The 24796-nt window shown below is 36.3% G+C and overlaps 1 protein-coding gene across 1 annotated transcript in view; it reads left to right on the top strand.

Annotated features, from left to right (window-relative positions):
* LOC127436592 (cadherin-like and PC-esterase domain-containing protein 1) overlaps positions 1-24796 on the top strand; it is a 63054-nt gene that overhangs the window by 37849 nt on the left and 409 nt on the right. Inside the window, exons 15-21 of the mRNA XM_051690857.1 lie at positions 11684-11801; positions 13722-13858; positions 17908-18128; positions 19540-19641; positions 19920-20007; positions 20183-20329; positions 23273-24796. The exon at positions 23273-24796 is cut by the window's right edge and continues 409 nt beyond it. Of these exons, the coding sequence (XP_051546817.1) occupies positions 11684-11801; positions 13722-13858; positions 17908-18128; positions 19540-19641; positions 19920-20007; positions 20183-20329; positions 23273-23512 (1053 nt within the window). The 3' untranslated portion in view covers positions 23513-24796. The remainder of the gene's footprint in view (positions 1-11683; positions 11802-13721; positions 13859-17907; positions 18129-19539; positions 19642-19919; positions 20008-20182; positions 20330-23272) is intronic.

Consider the following 24796-nt stretch of genomic DNA (forward strand, 5'->3'; position numbering starts at 1 on the left):
AAAGTGTGATTGTATTTATTATGAATTGACGAAATCGAGTCAAATATAATTCTGTAATTTTATGGTAAAACTGTACAATAAGGTTCTATTTGTTAACAAAAGTTAGGTATCATAATCTAACAATGAACAATATATTTTTACAGCTTTTATTAATCTTGTTTAATGTTAAGTTATAAAAATAGAGTTGGTCATGGTTAATGTTAGTTGAAAATGCATTAGCTAATGTTAACATAAACAACTTTTCAATTAAAAAATGTATGTGTTGAAATTAACATTAATCAAGAATAATAAGTGCTGAAAAAATATTCAGTTAGTTCATGTTAACAAATGTAGATAACTATTGTTAATAAATACAACTTTATTGTAAAATGTAAAAAAAAAAAAATTATATCGCAGTCTTCACATTTGACATTACAGCAGGTGTCTAGGTTTGAATGCATCCACAACAATCACATATTAGGATTCTTCTTTATCAGAAAATAATAAGACCATCTTAATGGATCATTTGTTTATAAATCGAATTTGGATGGGACTTAAAGTACAGTGACATAATAATATGGTATTATGTAACAAAGATAGAAGAAAACAAAGAGGTATTGAATATATGATTGCATTTAAATTAATTAATGAAAGTAACAAAATCGTAATTAATGCAGTTTGAGCAAATTCAAGTTTTGAAGTTGTTCATACCAAAAAAATCCTGAGATTAATCACTAATAATGATCTCAATCTATTGATAAACTTTTAATAAAACCAAAATATAGAAAAAAGGCATTTGAACCTAAAGATATGTAAATGTAGAGGAGCCACACACCTAGAAAGCTCCCATGGACAGAATTAAAATCCTGTTTACGGGAGCTTATTGGTGATCCCGGTCTGTTTAAAGTCAAGATCTCAACAAATATTAAGAACAAGTGAGTTATAAGTTGCAAAGTATATAAAAGACCCGCACACCTAGACATGATTTTAGTGAGCATGTTGCTTCAGTTCATTTGTCTCTCTAAAACCACCTGGACTCTCTTCCCATAGCAAGTGCTCTATCATGTGCTCTCTTTTCATGTTTTGTTCTCATCTCATCCCCCCTACCTCAATGGGTCAGTTAGAGTGCCATGATAGTCAGAGCTGGACGTCTGCAAACTGGGACCACCAGTACCCCCACCAAAACACAAGCTCCATTCACCCCGCCTGGCTTTGAAGTCTTCTCGAGTGTCTCAGGCCACTGTATTGTCAAGCTAATGCAAAATGTTGCCTGATTATTAGGGCAGTTTGATTTTTAATTAGTTGAAGAAGACGCAGGTAGGATGGGCAGGTATGCAAACAGTTATTAGTCCCTCCCACGAAGGGTTGTATCAAAGTATAGACACACACACACACACACACACACACACACACTCTGTTTTCATGTAGCCTCCCACTTTCATCTTTTAATAATAACAAACAAACGAAAAGCAATTTTAAAGAGAGCACTGGTCTAATGATGGCAATGCAAATGAAAATATTTGAGCAATCCTGCCGAAATATGAAGGGCAGTTTGGGGCGTTAGCACTCAAGAGCCACACAAGAGCTGTGCGTCATGTTCCAAGTGTTCTAAAGGAAACGAAAGGTTTTAATGAGAAATAACCCAAAATGTAAGTAATTTTTCAGTGAAAATCTTGATGAGAGAAACTTATTCACAGAGTCCCGCCATGTCACTCGAGAACTTGCATTGTTCAACATTTCTCGTGAGCGTGTTTTTTTTTTTCGTAATGAGGGGGGAGTTAAAATAATTGTTTGTGGCCATCACCATTATGCCACAAATGCTGTTGACAGAAGTGTCTGTCTTTAAATGCTCTGTGACCATTAGTTCAACTACTAATAAAGCTTTTCACTGCACCTCACAACTCAAAGAAGTTATTTAACCATGTTTTGGTTCCCCGCATACCTTGGTGGTCGGTATGGTGATGGGGAGAGTAAAGTGCTCATTTCCTCACATTGTCAAGAGTGTTTAATCCTGCTTTGAAGTGCACCAGCTTGGAGTATCCCCCACCTAGAGCCACCCAATCCTGTTCCATAAAGAAATGTGCTACTGTTTGAAAGTTATCGTGTGCTACTTAGCTCTGGAGATGTCCGTGCACATCTGGAGCTAGCTAACTCACTACACAGAGCGAATATCCACAATAACCGATTGCATTGACCTTATTAGTGCTGGACCGAGTTAGCACTAGCGGGGAAATGCCAATTTGACGCAGTGTGTCACATTCACACGACTTTAATTAGATACAGCTGTGTTTTGCTGCAGATCTGATTAAGGAAAGACGTTTTCTATTTCTGTCACTCGCAGCTGTTGGTCACATGTTGGCAGAGGGTTACTTTTGAAATGTATTCCACTACAGATTACAGAATACATGCTGTAAAATGTAATTTGTAAAGTATTCCGTTAGATTACTCAAGGTCAGTAATGTATTTTAAATACTTTGGATTACTTCTTCAGCACTTGTTTTGACTATAAAAACTCTGAAAAACCTAAATATCTTATGCAGTGTTGTTTCTAAAACGAGATAAATCTAACTGATCTTGTTTGAAGGATGTTTAGATATTTTTACAGGAAAACAATACAAAAATTATTATCAAGAATACGATTTTTGCCCAAATATCAAAGGTCTTACTAGAAAAAAAGAAATTATGATCTAACGTGAATTTTCTTGATAAAAAAATAGGATCGTGCCTGGTAACATGTGCATGTAAAATGGCTAGAAATAGCATTTTAGCTTAGCGTAAAGCTGACAATTTACACAAGGTTTATTTCTATTTCTTCTGCTCCAAACTTACTTCAAACTTACTTCTCTGTCTGCTCGTATGAATGTAACACATCATAAGAAAGTGTTTCACTGCTGTTCAAATGCACTTTGGATCACATCATTTATATGTATAAATGTTTTCCATCTGAAAGGACTAAATATTAAATGAAACAAATGACAATAAAATGCAAAGTAATCTCTTCAGTAATCAAAATACTTTTTGAATGTAACTGTATTCTAATTACCAATGATTTAAATTGTAACTATAGTGGAATACAGTTACTTCTATTTTGTATTTTAAATACGCAATCCCATTACATGTATTCCGTTACTCCTCAACACTGCATGTTGGCTAGCTTAGCTAAAAATGTACCATGCTAACCATAGAGTCCACCACAATACCATTGTTACTACTGTTATAGGGGCAGTTGACTTGAATTACTTTTTGGGAGTTCCCGTTTCCCGTGGTGTGATGATTTTTTTAATCTAAAACTATTTTAAACAGCATTTTGGTAGTTCCTTTATAATAATGCATGCAGCTAATGGGCCATTTTCACAGACTGTGATGATGCGTTTCCACCTTATTGAGCAGTGTAAATCTAGAAAACTTGTATATTTGCATTTTTTTTTATATATATATATAGTGTGAATTTATACCATTATACTTTGTATCATATTACTCTGAAATTAGTTTTAAAAAACAAGTCACCACAGATGCGATGAGGTTTCTAATACAACTGCTGATAGACTAACAGTAAATATGCCATCTTATTTCTTATGACTGTTGTAATTTATTGTTCTATTTTTTATTTATTTTTTCTACATTTGGAAAGCTGTGGAAATGTAATAGTGCCATTTTTACTTTTGACTTTGGAGCACATTATATTTCCCGTGGTCTCCCATTCCATATCAAAGTTTATTCTCAATCGTTTACTTCTGCTTTCCAAATACCAAAAGTGTGAAAATGGTCCATTGAGATACTACTTGGAATATTTGTGCTTTTGACAATTAATTTGTCACGTTGCAAGACTGAAATGCTAGTGAAGGCAAAAAGTTGACATAAAATTGTGAAAAGCTTAAAAGAAATGCAGTCACAGCAGCTAAAATATACACGTTTCCTTACATTCATATACATTTTAATCAAAGTTCTTGGTGTTTATTTAAAAAAAAACTCTCTTTTGCAAGCCATTCACCTATTGCTTTGCTAATCCTCGATACTTAGAACAAACTTTCTGTGTCTTATTTTGCTAATCCTGGATATATCTCTATCGTCTCATGTTAATTGTCTTAAGTTGCAATCAGATTTTGACAGAACATTTCAATTCTGATGATTGATAGAGGTGGAGAGAGATAGGAGAGGTCTTGTTCCCTCCCTGACCCAATAATCTCTCCCTCTTTTACTCTACTTTCCTCTGCATCTCAGACACATACCGGGTCTTGGGGCCTTTTTTGCTCCATGAGGATCTGGGGTGGAATTGAAGAGATTATGTAGCAGCCCATGTACGCGCGTGATCGGGAGCTCTGCTTTTGAAGTCTGTCAGATCAGACCCACTCACACAGGGATTAACGTTTTATAGCACTGCCGGAATCACACCAGGCCATTGGACAGTAAACGCATATACACGCACTACCACCAATGCACTTTCCAGGAATTATGCTCTTATTATGTGTGCTATGTGTACTTCCCTACTATGTGTGTGAGGAAAGCAGGAGTGTGAGCCAGGGATAAATCAGAGAACAAGCATCCTCTCTGTTTAGTCATTAACATCTGGTATCTGATAGCTGAGTCAGGACTATTAAATCGTGGAGAAAGAGAACATTTAACTTTTTCACACTTACCTTGCCAGGGCTTTCTGTTTTCCACTTTTTCAATAATCCCTTGATTTTGCTTTTTGTCACCTGGTTTACCTACCATTTTTATTTTATTTTTCGCAGTGTGACCTGGCTCGTCCCTCTTGAGCATGTTGCACTTTAATACGGGACGTTTCGCCATCTCACTGCTAAAATATGGGATGGATGGATGCAGGGGCATAGATTCTGGGGGAGATGGGGGGCGGGTATATGGTATAAAGCTGTATAAAGCTCCTAAATCCCATCTGATTTTTCAGAACTCATGTTGTCTGGATTTTTTGTCTACTGAATGTTCTTGGAAAGATATTTTTTCAATGTTTTGTCAGCGTAACGATCCAAAAACACTTTAAACTACAGTACAACCCATTGAAGAGACTGTTCGTCTATCCCTCACAGCCTCATTTTCATTTCCATTAAAAATCAAAGATGGCGCTGCTGTGAAAAAGGTCCATATTGGAGAAATGCAATATATCATGTCTCTCATCATTTAAAGTCCTTGATCCCTGAATGTAATCCCTGTCCCTTTTTCCCTCTTACTCATTTCTAGGAATAACGTTCATTACACAGATCCCACATCATAACAGAAATACGAACCCATGTGGTCATTTCTGGATCTGAGTGCTGGTTGTTATTAAATTGTATCATGGTCTGGCCACAGCCCACTTTCTGCTTCATACCTAATCAGCTCTCTCATGCTGTTCCTAATCAGTCCATGTTAAAGCAGGGATCCAGCTAAAACTGCTCTCAATCACAAGCTAACTGCTTCCTGCTCTGTCTTATGTTTTTGCAGTCCATTAATTATTCCTACAGACACAATAATGAACCGGGTGGTGTTGCAATATCAGTGCAGTCCCTATGCATCACAGTCAGATCATGAATCAGAACGGACACTATTTTCATCTTTTTTCTTGACTACTTACTGTATAAGATTGTACTGCCAAGAGTAAAACCATTTTTACACAAGATTGGATTAAAAATGCAATTATTACTTTTTATTGCAATTTATTGCAAGATAAGATCTTTCCAAGATAAGTTGATGCCATTTGCGAAATTGAACATGCAACATAGAGGTCATGTGATAACTTTGTACCATACTAACTTTTAGATTGGTTTGGTTGGATTTGGATTTGATCAAATTGCATAGTGACAGTCAAATAAATAAATAAATAAAAAATGTAGATGTATAAATTTTATACAGTACTGTGCAGTATGCAGCACACTAGTATTCTATTCTGATCATATTTAAAAATTTCACCTGACATTTTCTCTGAAGGGTCAAGAGTGGCTTACTGCCCAATAAATGTACTTTTTCCATAAAACCTAACACTTTAAAAAGGTCTGTTTTGGCAGTGTTTCATTATGTCCAGAATAACTTGCTGCATTTTTGGGCTTTGTCCAATTTGTCCTCGCGGCTTGGAAATTTCTTGCTATAAAATCTTACACTTATGTTCCTGAATGACGCAGTCCTGTTTTCATTCTTCAGCTCTCCTACCAAGACAGAGAGATCACAGATCAGTGAAGCAAGACCAGCTGTGTGTGTGTCTGAGTGTCCAACAGGCTGTTTTTGCCTTTTCTGCTAACAGGACAAGAAGCTCTCTTGATTAGAATCAAGCTGTGTGCTTTTCAGAACAGGAATCATATGGAATTAAATGATTCTGATTCCACTTAACGGTTCTGATTCCTTTAATGATTCTTTTAGTATTTAAGGAATACTCTGATGGAAAGACCAGCATTTCTGGTCACTACTGTATGTTGCAGTGCTTTAAGATGGTGAAAGAATTCTGACGTTACCTGAACTAAACGTCATGAAATTATGTATGCTATTCGACTTTTTTTCTTGAATGTGTATCACAGGTGGTACATGGCTATATCGTATTACAGAGGAAGTTATTGTGTGTTCTGTATAGATGAGACTGACAGCTTTGACTTCTCTTCATTTCCTCACTGTAATTAGTAAATGCTTATCTGATGGCACAGCTAGCCAGAGAAAGGGAAGAAGAATGCAAGTGAAAGAGAGATGGAAGAGAAGAGAGGCAGTAAACTCATTATTTGATATGCATTTCCCAAAGGAAATATCAGTGCTTGTAAAACTGCCAAAAAGAAGTTTTAAAGTTTAAAGTAAGCTAGATTTTAGGCTTTGATTTGCCATTTCTGGCTATAGATGGTTAAATAGATGTAATGTCAGTCACAGTTCAGTATGCAAACAGATGTCAGAGTAAAGTTGAATCAGAAATCAGAATGCAAATATTACAATGACGCTGTCACTCTGGATTACATTTTGAATGTTGAACATTCTGTTGTTGAAAGGCAATGGGAGACTCCCGATGGTGACGCTAATGCTCAGAAATAACACACTTCAAATTTCAATTTCTTAATTTAAAAAAAATAGGCTGAATATAGCTACATTTGAAGAATAAAAAGAAAGTGTTTGCCTTGCATGCACTATAAAGAATTTTTTTTTATATTTTATTGTGTGGCGGCAACAATCACATACTAACCTGTCAAGCCATCAACTATGACAGTAAAATTGTGAATCTCGTTCTTTCCTGTCTTGTGTCTCTTTTCTCATAGCATCCTTGTGTTATCTCTTCCTTAGATGATAAATGCAGTTTTTGATAGCTCAGATCCTTTAATAGAATTTGACTCGGCACCGGTTCCATCTGTCATTGTCCATTACGGCTCAAATCTGTCTGAACAGCAGCTGTTGAACACTACATCAGTACGACTCTAAAAAAACAACGTGTACGACTGCAGTTTTCAAACACACAAAGTCCAAGCCTCGTGAGCTTTGATCTGTCCACCACAAAACGGATAACCCTGACATGTGATGCAATCAGAGTTCAGAAGTCCCTGAACCCCTCCCTACATTTCACCCTGGCCTGGAAAGCATTTACAGTGAGCATTTCAAAGAAGTATTTAGAAGAGCTTTGCAAATACCTGGAATGAAATCATATGTATATGCTGATGTGGTTTGTATTAATTGTTACTGTTGTAGTGGAGCAAGATTATTATTATTATTATTAAGATTTAAGTCAGTCCATTATTAAGATACTTATTGCTACTTATTGCATACTGTGCAAGATGTATTGGATACCATTTATATAAAATAGCATAAAAAACAGTATGCAGAATGTAACGATAAACATTTTGAAACAGTAGTGTTCCACATACAATGTAGTGACCTCACTATGTTGCATGTTGTATTCATTGAGTGACATGGAGTTATTTCAGAATGATTTTATTTAGCATTTTTTTGTTATCCATAATTATCCATAATTTGTATTGCTCACTTCAAGTCGCGTTATGGCCACTTCTATATGTAGTAGGGCATCTGGTGATTTTCATCCATTCAGGAAAATTTACATACTGTGAACAGAATACAAGTTGCACTGCCAGCTAGTATGCCATTCGAAACATACATTGTTTTGTGTATTAAATACAAAGAGAGGAGGAAAATGATTACTGTTGTAGATTTAAATGAGATCTTCATCTCTTTCTATATTGGCTCTTATTTATCTGCTCACTTCAGTAAGTGTGTGTTTGTGTTTGTCTGTGTGTTTAGCATATAGCTGAAAGTAGCTGTTCATTCGGCTCTAATAGAGATCTACTGTATGAAAACACAGACCAGATGTGGAATAAAGCTCCTCTTCAGATAGCCAGACCTTTCAAGAGCATATGTTTTCTGTTTCCCAAAAGCCTGTGTGAGCCATTTGGCTTGGACATGCTACAGATGAATGCATCCATGTGCATGTTCATGTGTGTTTATCTGTGCAGTTTGGTTTGGAGACAATGAGTTTAAGAGCAGAGTGTGTGAGACAGTATGACAAACATTCTTATACTCCATAAAAGTAAAATATCAAATTAGTCTAAGAAATCTCTTCTTGGTCCATTTGAAAGGATTTGGTCTAATAAATGCTACTGAATTCCTCTGTCCATCTAGGAGCTAAAAAGAATGAGGTCAGGAACCAGTACAAAGCCATGTCTGCATTTATATTCAAAAGAAAAACATTCACCCAGAAATTGGAATTTTGTTATCCTTCTTACTTATCCTTCTTCCTTACTTATTCCTCTATTCTTTCACTGGGAAATGATGGAATTAAACATTTGAAGTTGCTCTAAATAATTCACTATTCTATTAGGCTGATTAAATGCTGACTAAACCCCTTTATATTCTTATAAGGAAGATTTTATAGTCTGAGGGATTGACTGAAAACATGACAATTCTAAAGGATTACAATCCACAGGATTACATTAAACACTATTTGTAAGGCCACTTCAATCTTTCATAACAAAGGCTGCATTTGAATGACCAGATGGGACATCTGTATGGCAGTTTGCAGAATGCACTTAATTATAGATAGGCAGACGTATTAATTGTGCTTCCTTCAATGCTAGGTCTCTCTGTTGGATGGACATTTGGACCTCTCATAAAGATCTGTCTGTGTACACAAGTTTGATTGTTTTTAATGTGTACGCTTGAGGAAAACCTTTTTTTGAAGCATCTATATGTCAAAAGGTAGTTGACATGAAATATTTTTGGGAACCTGTCATGTCCTGACATGCTCAACTCCACCTAAAACAGTTTTAAACAGCATTTTGCTAATTATTTTGGTAACACTTTAAAACAATGTTCTGTTTGTTAATATTAATTAATGCATTAGGAATCATGAACTGGCAATGAACAGTTTATTTTATTTTATTTATTAATCCTTTATTTTTTAATTATTAATCAAAGTACTATTGTTCAATTTTTACTCATGTTAGTTCATATTGATTGACTATTGTTAACATACTGTACAACTTTTAATGTAGAAGTATATTAGTAAATGTAGAAATAACATTAACCAACATTAATAAATGCTGTAAAAGTATTCTTCATTGTTGGTTCATGTTACCTAAATATGCTTTAACTAATGTCATCAAAAACAACCGTATTGTAAAGTGTTACCATTATTTTATATGCATATATATTTTATTAACTTTTTTTATTATTTTTTTAAATGTTTCTTCGCAATGTAAATTGACAATTACATCGTTAAATCATTACAAGGGATTGTAAAAAATAAATAAAATAAAATAATAAAGATAATTTTTTGATGTGACCTTCAGCTGAAATCTGTTTTAATAGTTTTAACAACAATCAACCCCTGGTACATAAAAGTAAACCCATAAATTTTATCCTAAAATCCTCATGTTGATTAAAAAAAAAAAGTCCATGGACATTTTATCAACTTCCCCCCAAATTGTTTGATAGTCAGTTTAAACAGAAATGTCTTTCTTTTGCTCAAAATGTTGTTCGGTGTCCGAACACTCTGCTGTTTTAATTTGATTGACAATTGCTTCCTGTACAGAGGGACACTTGAGCCCACTGGAATGGTTTTACATGTCTGATCTCTGACAAAAGCTGCTAATCTCCTACTTGCAAATTTTTATGTCTTTCATTCCACCACAGCAGAGAAAAAGCAGGGCTTTGTCTCCAATTGCGACTTATTAAAACAACCTTCTTAAGTAAGTGTCCTTCCTCACAGAGAGCTTAAGACTCTATCTCGAAATGAACTTTTAAAGGTAAAAGCTAAGCAGAAGCATCTTGAGGAGTCTAAAGAAGTTTGTAAGAGCTGGTACTGAGAGACCTGTCTGCTGTGGTCACAGAGAGCACAATCTAATGTATGAAAATAATCCAGGCTTTTCTATCAATGGGGTTTGCCTCACCCTTTGATCAGCGGAGGTTACATTGCCGTTTTTGTTGCTCTCTGGTCCATCAAAGCAACACAAGTGGATCGGACAACCTTTCAGAGCTTAAATGTTCACACACTCTGGAAAATGCATGCAGACACACTGCATTACACTGCACTATGTACGTGCAGTATGTAAAGTCCTTTTGCAGAACCCTGTTAAATTACTTGAGAGAATGAATAAATACAGTCATATTCCGTCCAATCAACTTTTTTCTCTCTTTCTTCCCCCCAAACCCACCCTCTCATGTTCTTATGTTTGTCCTGGTCTCTCTGTTTTGTGAAATCCTCATTAACTAGAGGCCCTTGATTCATTATTCTCTGGTGGTAGAGGTGCACAAGGATATATCCTCTGAAAGCCAAGCTCTCTCACCAGCAGATGAACTGGAGATCATAGGATTACATCTCCCCTGCTAAACCATCACCGCACAAACTTGAAAGATCCTGAACTTGGATGAAACTCTTTATTCCATCTTTTCCTTCTCTGGTGAATGAAAAAATGGCAGATGATAGAGATTTATGTCTTTTACATTCCCTCGCCCTCTAAATGTGGTTTAATTACAAAAATGTTCCTTTCCGAGGAGATGCTAACTTTCACCGGCTCCGCTGTATAAAGTGCGAGGCGGTTTCCGCCGGGCTCGGGCGAGCTTGCTGATTTATGCCGGCCGGCCCAGGATCAAAAGGCCACCCGTGTTTGCATGCACACACTGTGTGCAGGTATGAACAAGAAAATCCCTGTTAAGTTGTCTTGTGGCACTTTGTCGAGAACAGTGGCAGGAGCTTGGGGAATGTTACGTGGCTTTGAGAAGCCCCTGTGCAAAGTGTTAAGGAAGGGGGCAAAAGAGACTATGAATGGAAAGTGGGGCATACAAGGGTGGGGCCGCTGGTCTTCTGAAGTGGAGCCAGACCCGATGGCTCCCGTGTGGGACCTCGGGGGTCGGCGGAGCAGGCCTGCTGCTGTCACTTAGCCTTGTTAGGTTTGTTTGACCTCTGACCTCTAACAAGGGGCAAGGCCGCAGGGCAGGGAAGGCGTCGGGTGGCACGCCTGCTTTAAGCCGTTCTTGAGGAACCTCCCGTACACGGCCACATGAAAGCAGACGTGGAAAGCGAGAAAGGAAAAGTGTACTGGTGAAAAAAGCTACGGAAACTTCACAACAACTCAATCTTTGGTCATCAAAGGGCTTTATTTTATTGTCTTGTGTGCTTAGATTTTTAACAGAATGGTGCAACAGTCATATTGACCTTTGTAGAACTCCTCAGAATTTCTTTTCAGACTTAAACCATCTCTTCTTTTTTGTTCCTCTTCTCCCTTTATTTGGGCAGGACTGTGGCCTGGTGGTCAGACCAGATCAGCCCTGTGGTTTGGAGCCCGTTCTGGGGATGAGATCATCAGAAGAGGCCCAGGCATCACCTCGGCCTTGTGTGTCAGGAGATGAGCCTGGTAGGTTTATTCCAAAAGTGGTTCCAAATGTCTAAATGTCATTGCAGTAGATAACAAAATATCCAACCAAATGACATCTGAAAACAAACGATGACCTTTTCTTGCTTCACTTTTTTTTTAGACATTATTGCAATTACTTTAAACCAACTTTAAACCAATTATATTAGCTTTTTAGTGGTTCACACAGGTGTTACTAGCAGAGTAACCACACATGTAGTTCATCACATAAATTATGGAAATGTTCCACTAACCTTTCTATTATTCATATTTCCATGAATTAATAACAGATCATATTTCTATGATCTATTATTTTATCATATAAATGCTAAACAAATTCCTTTTGTGAAATGTTTTGTTTGAAAAGTGTGCTTGTTCTGCTTTTCTTTTCAATAAACACCACTTTGATTGATTAAGTGTCTAAATACTGTACTTTTTGGGGCCACTGTACTTCACACACTCAGTTGCAAACAGAAGGAGACTCTGGGATTGTTTTGGTGATGGGCTACATTAAAATATCTGAAATTTGAATCTGAAACTTCCCTTGGTCAGATTTACAGCCTTCTGTCGTTTCTTACACAAGGTTGTAACTTATATACAGTGGATCCCGTCTTTGCAAATAGTTTTGTAGACAAATGATATATTTTGTTATGTTTTTCTTGTATGAAAGATGGAGTTGGCCCTATAATATATATTTCAGCTGTAAAGTAGTCTGTCATGTGTTTAAAAAAGGATATATCCAAGGCACTCAGACTTAAGTCTAAAATTTTAAAAGCCTTTATTAAACCATGGCTAGAATAATAATAATTATTTAAAAAAAAATATATATATATATCTTTTAATTATTCTAGCCATGGTTTAATAAAGGCTTTTTAAATTGTATACTTAAGTCTGAGTGCCATGGATGTATCCTTTTTTCATGAGATAGATTATCCCTTTTCCAAAGAGCACCAGCAGATAGTGACTTTATACCTAAGTAGCACTCATTGCATTTTTGTTTCTATATAGTCTGTCATGTGCTTGGCTATATTAACACAAAAGATATGCAGACTATTAGCCCCTCCAGTAGAGGATGGGAAAGGTTTGCTTGTATTTAGTAATTTATGTGGCAGCCTTTATGATGTGATAATGCACTGATTCAGCGCTTCAGCTGAATCATTGCTAAATTATAAGGCAAGGCCTCTTTACTTATTTTTTGGGGAAATATAATCACTTCATACAGGTTTTTCTAAGTGAGTTGTTCCTCTGTGTATGTGTGTTTTCAGCTGTTATATGCCTTTTTGATTTAAAACCACCAGGTTAGGAGTTCAGAGGAGGTTTCAGTCAGAGCTATAAAATAAAAAAGGTCATGCTCAGCAGGACAGCACTTCAAAGTCAGAGGGAAACCACTTTAACTGTTTGAGATTGACTTACACACTGTATGTATGTGTGTGAATATATCTGACATAGCCTCTTCCCAGTATCTTTTTTCTGAAACCAGGGTCCTTTTTAAAATCTGTTTTTAAAATGTGCTTTTTTAAAATTACTTCACAAATGGACAATAATTCAGAATTATTTGGCAAATGAATGGCAATAAAATGTTATTTCCGCAAGCACAAAAGTAATATGAAATGGAGATCACAAAAAAAGAGGAATTAAAGAGAAGAAAAAAAGTTTTGTTGTATTTAATGTGTGTAGATCGCAACTTAATTATTTTAACTGATTTAAATTTTAACATTTTAAATCATGAAACGGATCATGTGTGTCTTAGCGGAGTGTCACTCTCACCTTTATGGTGAACATTAGCCTGTTATAAAACTCATAGAGATTCACTTCAGTGTGAAGCACATTTAAACACTGTCATTTGAGTAGACTCGGTAATGGAAATCTAGTACAATCCTGTATAAAGAATGCATGACAGAATGTATTTTCCATCCCTGTCAGGTCGTTGGGTCGTTCCATGCCTGAGCTGCTCGGACAATAGGACCTGTGATTGGAGAGAGGTTGACTGGCAACCAGACAGCTGTTACCACCCATTGCTAGACCAACCTCAGTTGCAAACATGCATGATGGATAGGAAGGTGAGGAACAAGGAAGCGCCAGGAAACATTTCAAAATTGTTAGACTGCTCAGACTTAATGACAAAATAACATTCCACATTATTGCATCTTTGGTCTTTAAAATTTACTAAATTGATCTTTACCATTTATACTAAGTGTCATTGGTTGAATTTTTATAACACTTTCATTAATAACAAAGTTGGACAATGTCATGACATTTTGATGCATATCTTTCCAATATATTAGATTTTCAATAAAATGCATTTAAATGTGCATGGACATATAAAACATTATATAATATTTTGTTTAGGACTTATTGATGAAAGTTATTATAGTGTTACCAAGTTTTACCAATACTGTTTCAATCAACTTTCCTGCATTTTATATTAAAATTGGTTTAAGTTTTTTTTTTGTGTGTGTGTGTGTGCAGCTGACAGCTTTGCAATATGCACATTTGTACAGTTATGAAGAATAAATGAAAGGCAGGTAGCTCAAACAGCATTGCAGTTCCAGTGGCAGCAGCAGTTGATCAGAGTTTAGCAGCAGGTGCTGATCTTTAACTACAGCTGCTGAACTCACAGACACCATATGATTTAATTACACTGCTGTTTAAATATCTGCACATGTAAGAATGTTGTACATTCCCGTGGAGAGAAGAGAAAAGGGGTTTTGGAGAAGTAGAGGATATCCAAAGCAAAATAGGGAAAAACTCTAACTCTTATTCTTTCTCTCTCTCTTGCTGTAAGATTATTTATTATTTTAATATTTAATTCAGATTTTTTTAAACAAAATTTTTTATATGATCCCCACACCTGCTGTGTTTTTAAGTTGTGTGGTTAAGTTATTGCTTCAAGCTCAGCAGGGGTTTCAAAGCTGTTGCATCAAACACTTTGTCAGTGTTCATACTCCCAGTAGGACTGTTTCCACCCCCTCACGATTTAAGAATCACAAGATCAGTCCTGACACAAACAAACAGCCTCAGTACACAAGGGCCCGTTCTCTCGCTCAAACAGCCTCTGACATTTCAACTGATCCAACTAGCCATAGATTGCTTTTAAAACTTTTAGGAACAGGCAAAGAGTGGTTCTTAAGCTAAAACAATTTGCAAACAAAAGAGCTTAAGGATGCCATGATCGAGAGTTGCACTACCAGTCAAGTTTGGACACACTACTTGACTGAATTTATGTTTATTATGATTTTAAAAAAAACTATTGATCTAAAGACACATGCTTAAATGCTTGAAATTGGTTTTGTATGCAAATATAAATTGTGCCGACATAGTTCTACAGAACTAACTTTTTAATGTTTTTTTGTTTTTCTTTTTTTATTGTTGAATTTGACTGGACAGTGTAGGAATAGCAGCCAAAAAGTGACTAGTATACATGGGATCTGTCTCAATACTTTTTATAAAGCATCCCAGGCTGCATTTCATGGAGAGAATGCCCAGATTGTTCAGAGCTTTGATCTAGGCAAAATGTTCATTACTTTGAAGAGATGTAATTCTCTATAATTTAATTTGTGATATTTCATAGTTTTGATGACTTTGACTTTATTGTAAAATGTGAAAAATAGTAATAATAAATCATTAGTAGCTGTGTCCAAACTTTTGACTTGTAGTGTACTGTATATACGGGAGTATATTTGCAGTTAAAGTTGTTTCTAAGGTTTGGAATGTGCTCTATAGTCGTTAGCCAGTTTTAAGTTAAATTCCCAGTGTGCCTGGAATTTCCAAAGTCTGACTTCCTGCTAAAAGTATGTATCCTTAATGTTATAAGCATATCCACAAACCAGTGTCAGCCTATGCCCGCTCTCTAAAATCTCGTGATTTAGACTGGCATTCTTGCCAACTTAACCTCCAAAATGTGCCCACACACACACACACACACACACACACACACACACACACACACACACACACACACATACACATACACATTACAGCTTATCAGACTCTTGTGAATTACTTCATGGCAAATGTGATCTGAGCAGAGCACATGGTTACTTTTGCTCTTATAATGACATTTGTTTACTTTCCTCCTAATTTTTTCTTCTTTTTTTCCATTCATCCCTTAGTTTCTCTGTCCTAAATCTATGAGGAGGGAAAGAGCACTGAATGCCAGGAGCCAAATGTTTGTCTGTGCTCTTATGAAGCATCAGTAGGATCAGTTGTGTGTTTGGATCTATAGTCTGACACACATAAAGAACAATATTTATATTTGTATATACATATATACAGTTGAAGTCAGAAGTTTACATACACTTAGGTTGAAGTAATTAAAACTCATTTTTTAACAACTCCACAGATTTCATATTAGCAAACTATAGATTTGGAAAATCAATTAGGACATCTACTTTGTGCATGACACGAGTAACTTTTCCAACAATTGTTTATAGACAGATTGTTTCACTTTTAATTGACTATATCACAATTCCAGTGGGTCAGAAATGTACATACAATTAAGTTAACTGTGCCTTTAGGCAGCTTGGAAAATTCCAGAAAATGATGTCAAGACTTTAGACAGTTAGACAGTTAGCTTCTGATAGGAGGTGTACTTAATTGGAGGTGTATCTGTGGATGTATTTTAAGGCCTACCTTTAAAATCAGTGCCTCTTTGTTTGACATCATGGGAAAGTCAAAAGAAATCAGCCAAGACCTCAGAAATAAAATTGTGGACCTCCACAAGTCTGGTTCATCCTTGGGAGCAATTTCCAAATGCCTGAAAGTACCACGTTCATCTGTACAAACAATAGTAAACAAGTATAAACACCATGAGACCACGCAGCCATCATACTGCTCAGGAAGGAGACGCATTCAGTCTCCTAGAGATGAATGTAGTTTGGTGCGAAAAATGAAAATCAATCCCAGAACAACAGCAAAGGACCTTGTGGAGGTGCTGGAGGAAACAGGTAGACAAGTATCTATATCCACAGTAAAACAAGTCCTATATCGACAAAACCTGAAAGGCTGCTCAGCAAGGAATAATCCACTGCTCCAAAACTGCCATAAAAAAGCCAGACTACAATTTGCAAGTGCACTTGGGGACAATGATCTTACTTTCTGGAGAAATTTCCTCCAGTCTGATGAAACAAAAATTGAACTTTTTGAATGACCATCATTATGTTTGGAGGAAAAAGGGTGAGGCTTGCAAGCCGAAGAACACCATCCCAACCGTGAAGCATGGGGGTGGCAGCATCATGTTGTGGGGGTGCTTTGCTGCAGGAGGGACTGGTGCACTTCACAAAATAGATGGCATCATGAGGAAGGAAAATTATGTGGATATATTGAAACAACATCTCAAGACATAAGCCATGAAGTTAAAGCTTGGTCGCAAATGGACAATGACCCTAAAAGCATACCTCCAAAGTTGTGGCAAAATGGCTAAAGGACAACAAAGTCAAGGTATTGGAGTGGCCATCACAAAGCCCTGACCTCAATCTAATAGAAAAGTTGTGGGCAGAACTGAAAAAGCATGTGCGAGCAAGAAGGCCTACAAACCTGACTCAGTTACACCAGTTCTGTTTGGAGGAATGGGCCAAAATTCCAGCAACTTATTGTGAGAAGCTTGTGGAAGGCTACCCAAAAAGTTTGACTCAAGTTAAACCATTTAAAAACAATGCTACCAAATACTAACAAATTGTATGTAAACTTCTGACCCACTGGGAATGTGATGAAAGAAATAAAAGCTAAAATAAATCATTCTCTCTATTATTCTAACATTTCACATTCTTGAAAAAAAGTAGTGATCCTAACTAACCTAAGACAGGGAATGTGCTCTACAATTAAATGTCAGGAATTGTGAAAAACTGTGTGTGTGTGTGTAGTATTTTATTTATATAAGGAATTTGACCTAATATGTTCCTAAAATAAATGCTGCTTAAATGACCTGATAGAAATTTTGACCTGATATTGAGTGATATTGTTTGTTTTGTTTTTACAGCTAATACCACTTTTTTATATTTAATGTTCTAATTATTGACTGGATAGAATCTGTGTTCAGGAAACCAATCTAGGAATGGAGACAGATCTGTTTTAGTCTACTTTAGTCTTACAACATTCATGTCTTCCTCAGGTCCTGTTCATCGGTGACTCCACCAATCGAGGGATGATGTACTACCTGATTGAGAGAGTGAACACCACATTAGAGGACTGGGACAAAGCCCACGACACCATCATCTATCACAACCTGAATCAGGGCCGAACTATCATCAGTTACTCATATTACCCACAATTCTGGCTTCCAAAGGCCCAAAGGCCCACCTTCCAAAGAGCTCTGCAACAGCTTATAGCGAGGTCTGTGTAATTAGCTTTATATAACAATGATAGTAAAATCTATAGTATGTCCCCATGTAGCCTAGTAAACGTGCACATGTGTGTGCGTGTGTCTTAGATGTTTGTCTCCATGTGGCTGTGGACTACACCCATGAAGCTGTGAATGTGCTGGTTTGGTGTCTGTCTAAAGTGGCAAAGGCCTTGTTAACACACAGAATGACTTTGAATCTGTATTTAATGGTAGGATGTGGGTGTGTGTAAGTGTGTGTGGTTGAAAGACCATGTGTCAGATCAGTGTATCTCTGCAGGGACTGTAACCGCTTCTGGCTCAGTGTACTGCTGATCTCACATGACTACTAATGTGGGAAGAGGGCTGAGAAATGCAACACAGATGTGTGTGTTTGAGGGCATAGATTGAGTGTTTGTGTGTGAATCTGTCAAGTCAAAGCTTTATTACCATATACTGTATACACAGGACAGTGTACTAAGTACAATGACATTATTACTTGTTAAATACATTTATGCATTAGCAACAGACAGACACATGAGTGAACATATAATAAACCTACTACAATATAAAATAGAAATACAATAAACAGACAGATAGACAGACAGACAGACAGACAGACAGATACTGTAGATAGATTGACAGACGGATGGACGGACAGACAGACAGAGACAGACAGATAGATTGATTTTTCAACTTTTTTTTAAGTTTACTGGACTTTGTATGCCATATATTGATAAATGAAAACTATTTATGGCATTATTTTTGAAGATATAGTATACAAAAATGTTCTGAAGTTCCTAAACTTTTTGCACAGTACTGTACTGTATGTAGTCTATTGCCTATAATATATTAAAAATGTAAGAAAACAGATTAAAAATGTAAACTATAATTCAAAAGTATCTGTTGAAGGGAGGTGTGTGTGAGCAGATTCATGGTTTCAGCTGCTTAAAGGAACTGGTAGACATTTTGAGTTCTTACAGAAATTAATAGATACAGTATTGACTGATATTGTTTTTTTTTTTTTTACAGCTGATACCGATTGCTTTATTTTTGTTTAAGTGTCTGATATGGAGATTTGATTATTTTGTCTTATTTCTGCTATTTGACACTAAATAATAGAGACTGCAAAATTAAAAAAATATGCATTAATAATAATAATTACACAATTTAATTGCAGATCAAATAGTACAGAAATGATAGCCAATTATGTAGAGAAATGTGAATATCATTCTGTCTCTGAAAATGAATGCTTCTTGTATTCACTTAACTAGTTTTAGTGATTAAAAGCTAAAAGGTTTGTGTTTGAGAAGACATTTTATACTTGGGATTGTGGGTCAGTTCCTGCCATGGATTGTTGATAATGGTTTCAGGATGTGGTGCTGACCTTTAACCTTTAACTCTGTAACCACTGACACTGGGCAGGTCACAACCCCTGGAGAATTCTCCTCAGACAGTGCTGGTCGTTGGAGGGGTACAGTGGCTGAACCTGAACCATCTGAGGACCATTCAGCAGGTCTTAGAGAGGTAACACACACACATGTACCAAAATTCACAAAGCCATTCTCAGCAACTCAAGTTAACCACATTGTTATTGGCAATCTTCTGAAGGCAGAGCCTGGTATGTTCTCCAAACCTTTCCTTCCTGGGCTGCTAGTTTTGGTTTGCTACTTGGCTGTTGTTCCAAAATGTCTTGGTTCATCTGCATAAAGACCTGGGGGCATTTTGTTTACAGCCGGTGGTGCAAATAATGACTTTTTAAAAAAAGCATAAATAAAACATAATTTTTCTGATTTATCTCAAAGGGAGGATCTTCAGAACATCATGGTGGTGGTGAAGTCTTTAGGAATGGGCTTTCATTTACCTGTGGATGGTATTCGTTTCCTTCCCATGGTATGAACCAATGGAACTCAGGAAAAGTCCATAAAAATGCTCTTTCTTTACAGAACAAGTCTCAAGTCTATGTACTGGATGTTAACCTATACCTTTTTACATTTGTTTGTTCATTCATGTATTTATTGGTCAGACATTTATTAATATGTCATTGTCTTCCTTCTTTATGTTATAGAGTGGAGTGCAAGAACTCTATAATGTGAACAAGAATATTCTGAAAAGTGCCAAACATCTTGGATACGAGGTCATTGACACGCTCAGCATCACCATGGGTCGATACAAGGAGTTCCTGCAAGGACGGTGTGCCTGCCATTTCCATGAGGTAAAATTCCTTTAGGTGTTCATGTGTACATTCTTGGCCTAAACATTTTTGGTTGTACAACCCCAGATTTTCTAATTTCTACACCAGAACAGAACTGGCATAATGTTTGGATGAATCTCACAAAAACATATCTGGGTCACATTCACTCCAAAATAAAAGGATAAAAATAGGAAATTATGTTTTGCAAAAAGACAGTGAAGTCTATTTTGCATTATGACATTATTTTCATGACAGTTAAGCACAGTATCCCCCAGATTTTCATTAATGTTATGTTTCACTTTTAGGGTTTTTTTCATATTTTCTCAATGGTGATTCTCATTTCTGTAATACATTAAAAAGTATTGTACAATACGTATACAGTATACATACAATACACACACACACACACATACACTGGTGGCCAAAAGTTTGGAATAATGTACAGATTTTGCTGTTTCGGAAGGAAATTGGTACTTTAATTCACCAAAGTGGCAGTCAACTGATCACAAAGTATAGTCAGGACATTACTGATGTAAAAACAAACAGCACCATCACTATTTGAAAAAAGTCATTTTTGATCAAATCTAGACAGGCCCTATTTCCAGCAGCCATCACTCCAACACCTTATCCTTGAGTAATCTGCTAAATTGATAATTTGGTCCTAGAAAATCACTTACCAATATATCAAACACAGTTGAAAGCTGTATGGTTCGTTAAATGAAGCTTAACATTGTCTTTGTGTTTGTTTTTGAGTTGCCACAATATGCAATAGACTGGCATGTCTTAAGGTCAATATTAGGTCAAAAATGGCAAAAAAGAAACCGCTTTCTCTAGAAACTCATCAGTCAATCATTGTTTTGAGGAATGATGGCTATACAATGTTTGAAATTGCCAAAAAACTGAAGATTTCATACAAAGGTGTACACTACAGTCTTCAAAGACAAAGGACAACTGGCTCTAACAAGGACAGAAAGAGATGTGGAAGGCCAGATGTACAACTAAACAAGAGGATAAGTACATCAGAGTCTCTAGTTTGAGAAATAGACGCCTCACATGTCCTCAGCTGACAGCTTCATTGAATTCAACCCTCTCAACACCAGTTTCATGTACAACAGTAAAGAGAAGACTCAGGGGTGCAGGCCTTATGGGAAGAATTGCAAAGAAAAAGTCACTTTTGAAACAGAAAATCAAAAAGAAAAGATTAGAGTGGGCAAAGAAACACAGACATTGGACAACAGATAATTGGAAAAGAGTGTTATGGATCTTAACCCCATTGAGCTTTTGTGGGATCAGCTAGACTGTAAGGTGCATGAAAAGTGCCCGACAAGACAGCCACATCTATGGCAAGTGCTACAGGAAGTGTGGGGTGAAATGTCACCTGAGTATCTGGACAAACTGACAGCAAGAATGCCAAGGATCTGCAAAGCTGTCATTGCTGCACGTGGAGGATTTTTTGATGAGAACTCTTTGAAGTAGTTTAAGAATTTCTGAACATTTTTTTTTTTTTTTATTATTTTTTTTTTTCATATTGTAATAGTATTTTTTCACGTTATTAATGTCCTGACTATACTTTGTGATCAGTTGAATGCCACTTTGGTGAATAAAAGTACCAATTTCATTCCATAAGTGCAGAATCTGTACATTATTCCAAACTTTTGGCCGCCAGTGTATATAATGTATTTATCAGCATAACTGTGCTAAAAATAGGCTTCTTTATCCTTATTTCTGTCTTCTGATTTTGTAGTGAAATGTGACCCGGACATGTTCTTGGCAGGTTTCATTAGATTCACCTTTTTATCTCCCAAAACCAAGAATCATATTTTTAGATGTTATTAAAGAATTATCTTCCAGCGGTCCAACAAACTACTGAAAAAAAATATATATATTTTAGCTTATTTTTTTTATTTACACATTTCAATTTCATAATGAAATTCCATATAATTGAATTGTGTAATTTTTAACTAAATTAAAGTAAAAGTTAAAATATGTAGTTTTGATATTTATGTTATTAAAGATATTTAATATTCAATATGATGTAAATGCATACATCTTATATATTTTGTGTGTGTACAGAGCCAAAGAACATTACACTGTTAATATGCATGCTGTTGAAACAGGGCCTCTGTACTTATTACATGAATTTGTATCTGTAATTATATTATTATAGGTGGAATTTACCACACAGAACTCTGTATTTTCAAGTTCGACACATACATGTGTGTGAATGAAACTGTTCTACCAGTTACACTCCATATATACACATGATATAGATCCTTCTAGAAACACTTCCCAGACTTCCAGCCCCATAAATCCTTTAGAATAGAAGCCAATCCTTTTTTATTTCACCCTAAAAGGGCCAGGCGGATCATTTAATGAGTAATTAGCAATTAGGCAGGCTTTTATTAGTCAACAAAGCACAGGCTGGAAACAGATGTATTAGCTCACTAAGTGTGTGAAGTGGTGGTAGCAATGCCAAACCTGCTCACATATGGTACTGGAGTCACCGTAGATCGACCCGCAAACCCAGCTGAACGGCCACATCCGACAACAGGCCAGCCGATTTAGACCAGACAACCTCCACAGCACAAAATACTGAGGTCTATAACTCAAGTTTTAAAGCAACTTTTGCTGCTTTTTTTATTTATTTTAAATATTTATAGTATTTTGTAGAGCAAGGAGCTAATTAGAATAGGCAATTACAAATTTAAAAGACTATATAAAAAAACAACAAAAACATCTCCCTAATTCATAAAATGTGTCCCATGTCAGACCTAGAACCACATACAGATTACATATTAAAGACCTTATATACTTAAAGTATATAATCAGAATCACTTGTTCCCCATATTTGTGTTATCTTCAATGTAGTCTCACATAGCCAGACCTTTGAGTAAAGGTACAAATATCAGAGGCTGAGGCTCAAACCAGTATGCAGTGTCTAGAGCTCTGTCATGTTCTATGCAGGTCTATAAGCTTCCATTTCCCACTGCTGATTCCCAAAGAAAGCTGAAGATCTTGAGACATGGTAAAGAGAGTGGACTCAGGGCCAATGAGCCACCAGGGCTGCAACAGCAAGAGGATCCATTGTCTCAGCCCAATGTGTCCTACCATGTAAAGGGACCAGTAAACAAGATCTACTCAGAGATCCTACTGAGCAGGATTTGTGTGAATCGCGATGTCAACAGGACCATTCGCCAACAGTGACTAATAGACAGTTAGCGGCTGGTGACGCTAAACTGAGTGTGTATGATTTTTGGGTTTTTTGCAGGTATATGTGTATCCAGTGGGAAAGAGTGCCTCTGTATGATGATCAGTTGTGAATATGTGTATATATATATATTTGAAGAAAAATCAGTTATAAAAATGCATTAAAGGGCTAAAGTGTCTTGAAAGCATTCATAGTGCACACAGATTGGTCAAAATGTATTTAGCCATATGCTGGATCAAAGAGGTACTGTAAATTGGACATGGATGGGTTTGGTACTGTAGGTATATGTCTGTATATATGTGTGTGTGTGTGTGTGTGTGTGTGTGTGTGTGTGTGTGTGTGTGTGTGAGATCCAGATGGAAACGAGTGGGGTTCAGTGAGACCCCTTGAAGCACAAACTCTTCTGCTATGCTCATGCAACGTTCCCACAGTGCTGGTACTACTGGAGCACGGGTCAAAATGTTCCCATTGTGTTTTGGAAAATGTTTGCAGGTGCTGTGGAGTGCCTTTGATGTCACGCTGCCCCACACTGTCACTTTTATGGAAGCTTGATGACATTTTGAAATCTAGCTTTTCACCCCCTTCATTTACATACCAGGTTCGTAAGTATTTATGAAGTATTTTTATACCAAATGTCTAATGAAGGATATTATATGTTATAGTCTTATGTTCTTCACATATATTTCTACATTTATTTTTCTACCAGTGTTTTACCATTGCCTTAATAATAATCCATGTAAAATGTTATAAATGCTGTTTATAACAAAATAGGATCTATGTATTTATACCATTACTGTAAGTTTTGATGGTAAGCATTTTTATATTGGTTCAGGGTTTATTCTGAATAGTTGGAATGCTTGACATGTTTCATTTGTCCATAATTTACATTAAACAGAAAATAGTCTGGGGGGTGTGGGGGAGCTAAAATTATTTGAAATATCCCACAAAACTTCTGTTCCCACCAATGGTTAGGCTGAATTTTAGTATGGGCAAGAAAGTTTTCCACATGAAGTGAAATGAATACACATGAAACAATTTGTGTTGACCTGTGAAGATTCCACAGTGCGGGGTAACTCATATTATTCTAGTTATTTTACATCAATTTATAAGGAATATCTGGAGAGTTTATGAAGGGCTACATCAACATGCAATATCACTACAATTTTTAACCCAATTAAAATTAATTTTTTCGTAATTGTTTCTTGAATTAATGGAATGTTTTTGTCCTTTAAGTGCACGTCGGAATTTTGTTTGAATTGAAGTGGGGAAAACGTTTTAAA

This window comes from Myxocyprinus asiaticus, chromosome 47 (genome assembly GCF_019703515.2).
Source record: "Myxocyprinus asiaticus isolate MX2 ecotype Aquarium Trade chromosome 47, UBuf_Myxa_2, whole genome shotgun sequence".
In the NCBI taxonomy this organism is placed as follows: Eukaryota; Metazoa; Chordata; class Actinopteri; order Cypriniformes; family Catostomidae; genus Myxocyprinus; species Myxocyprinus asiaticus.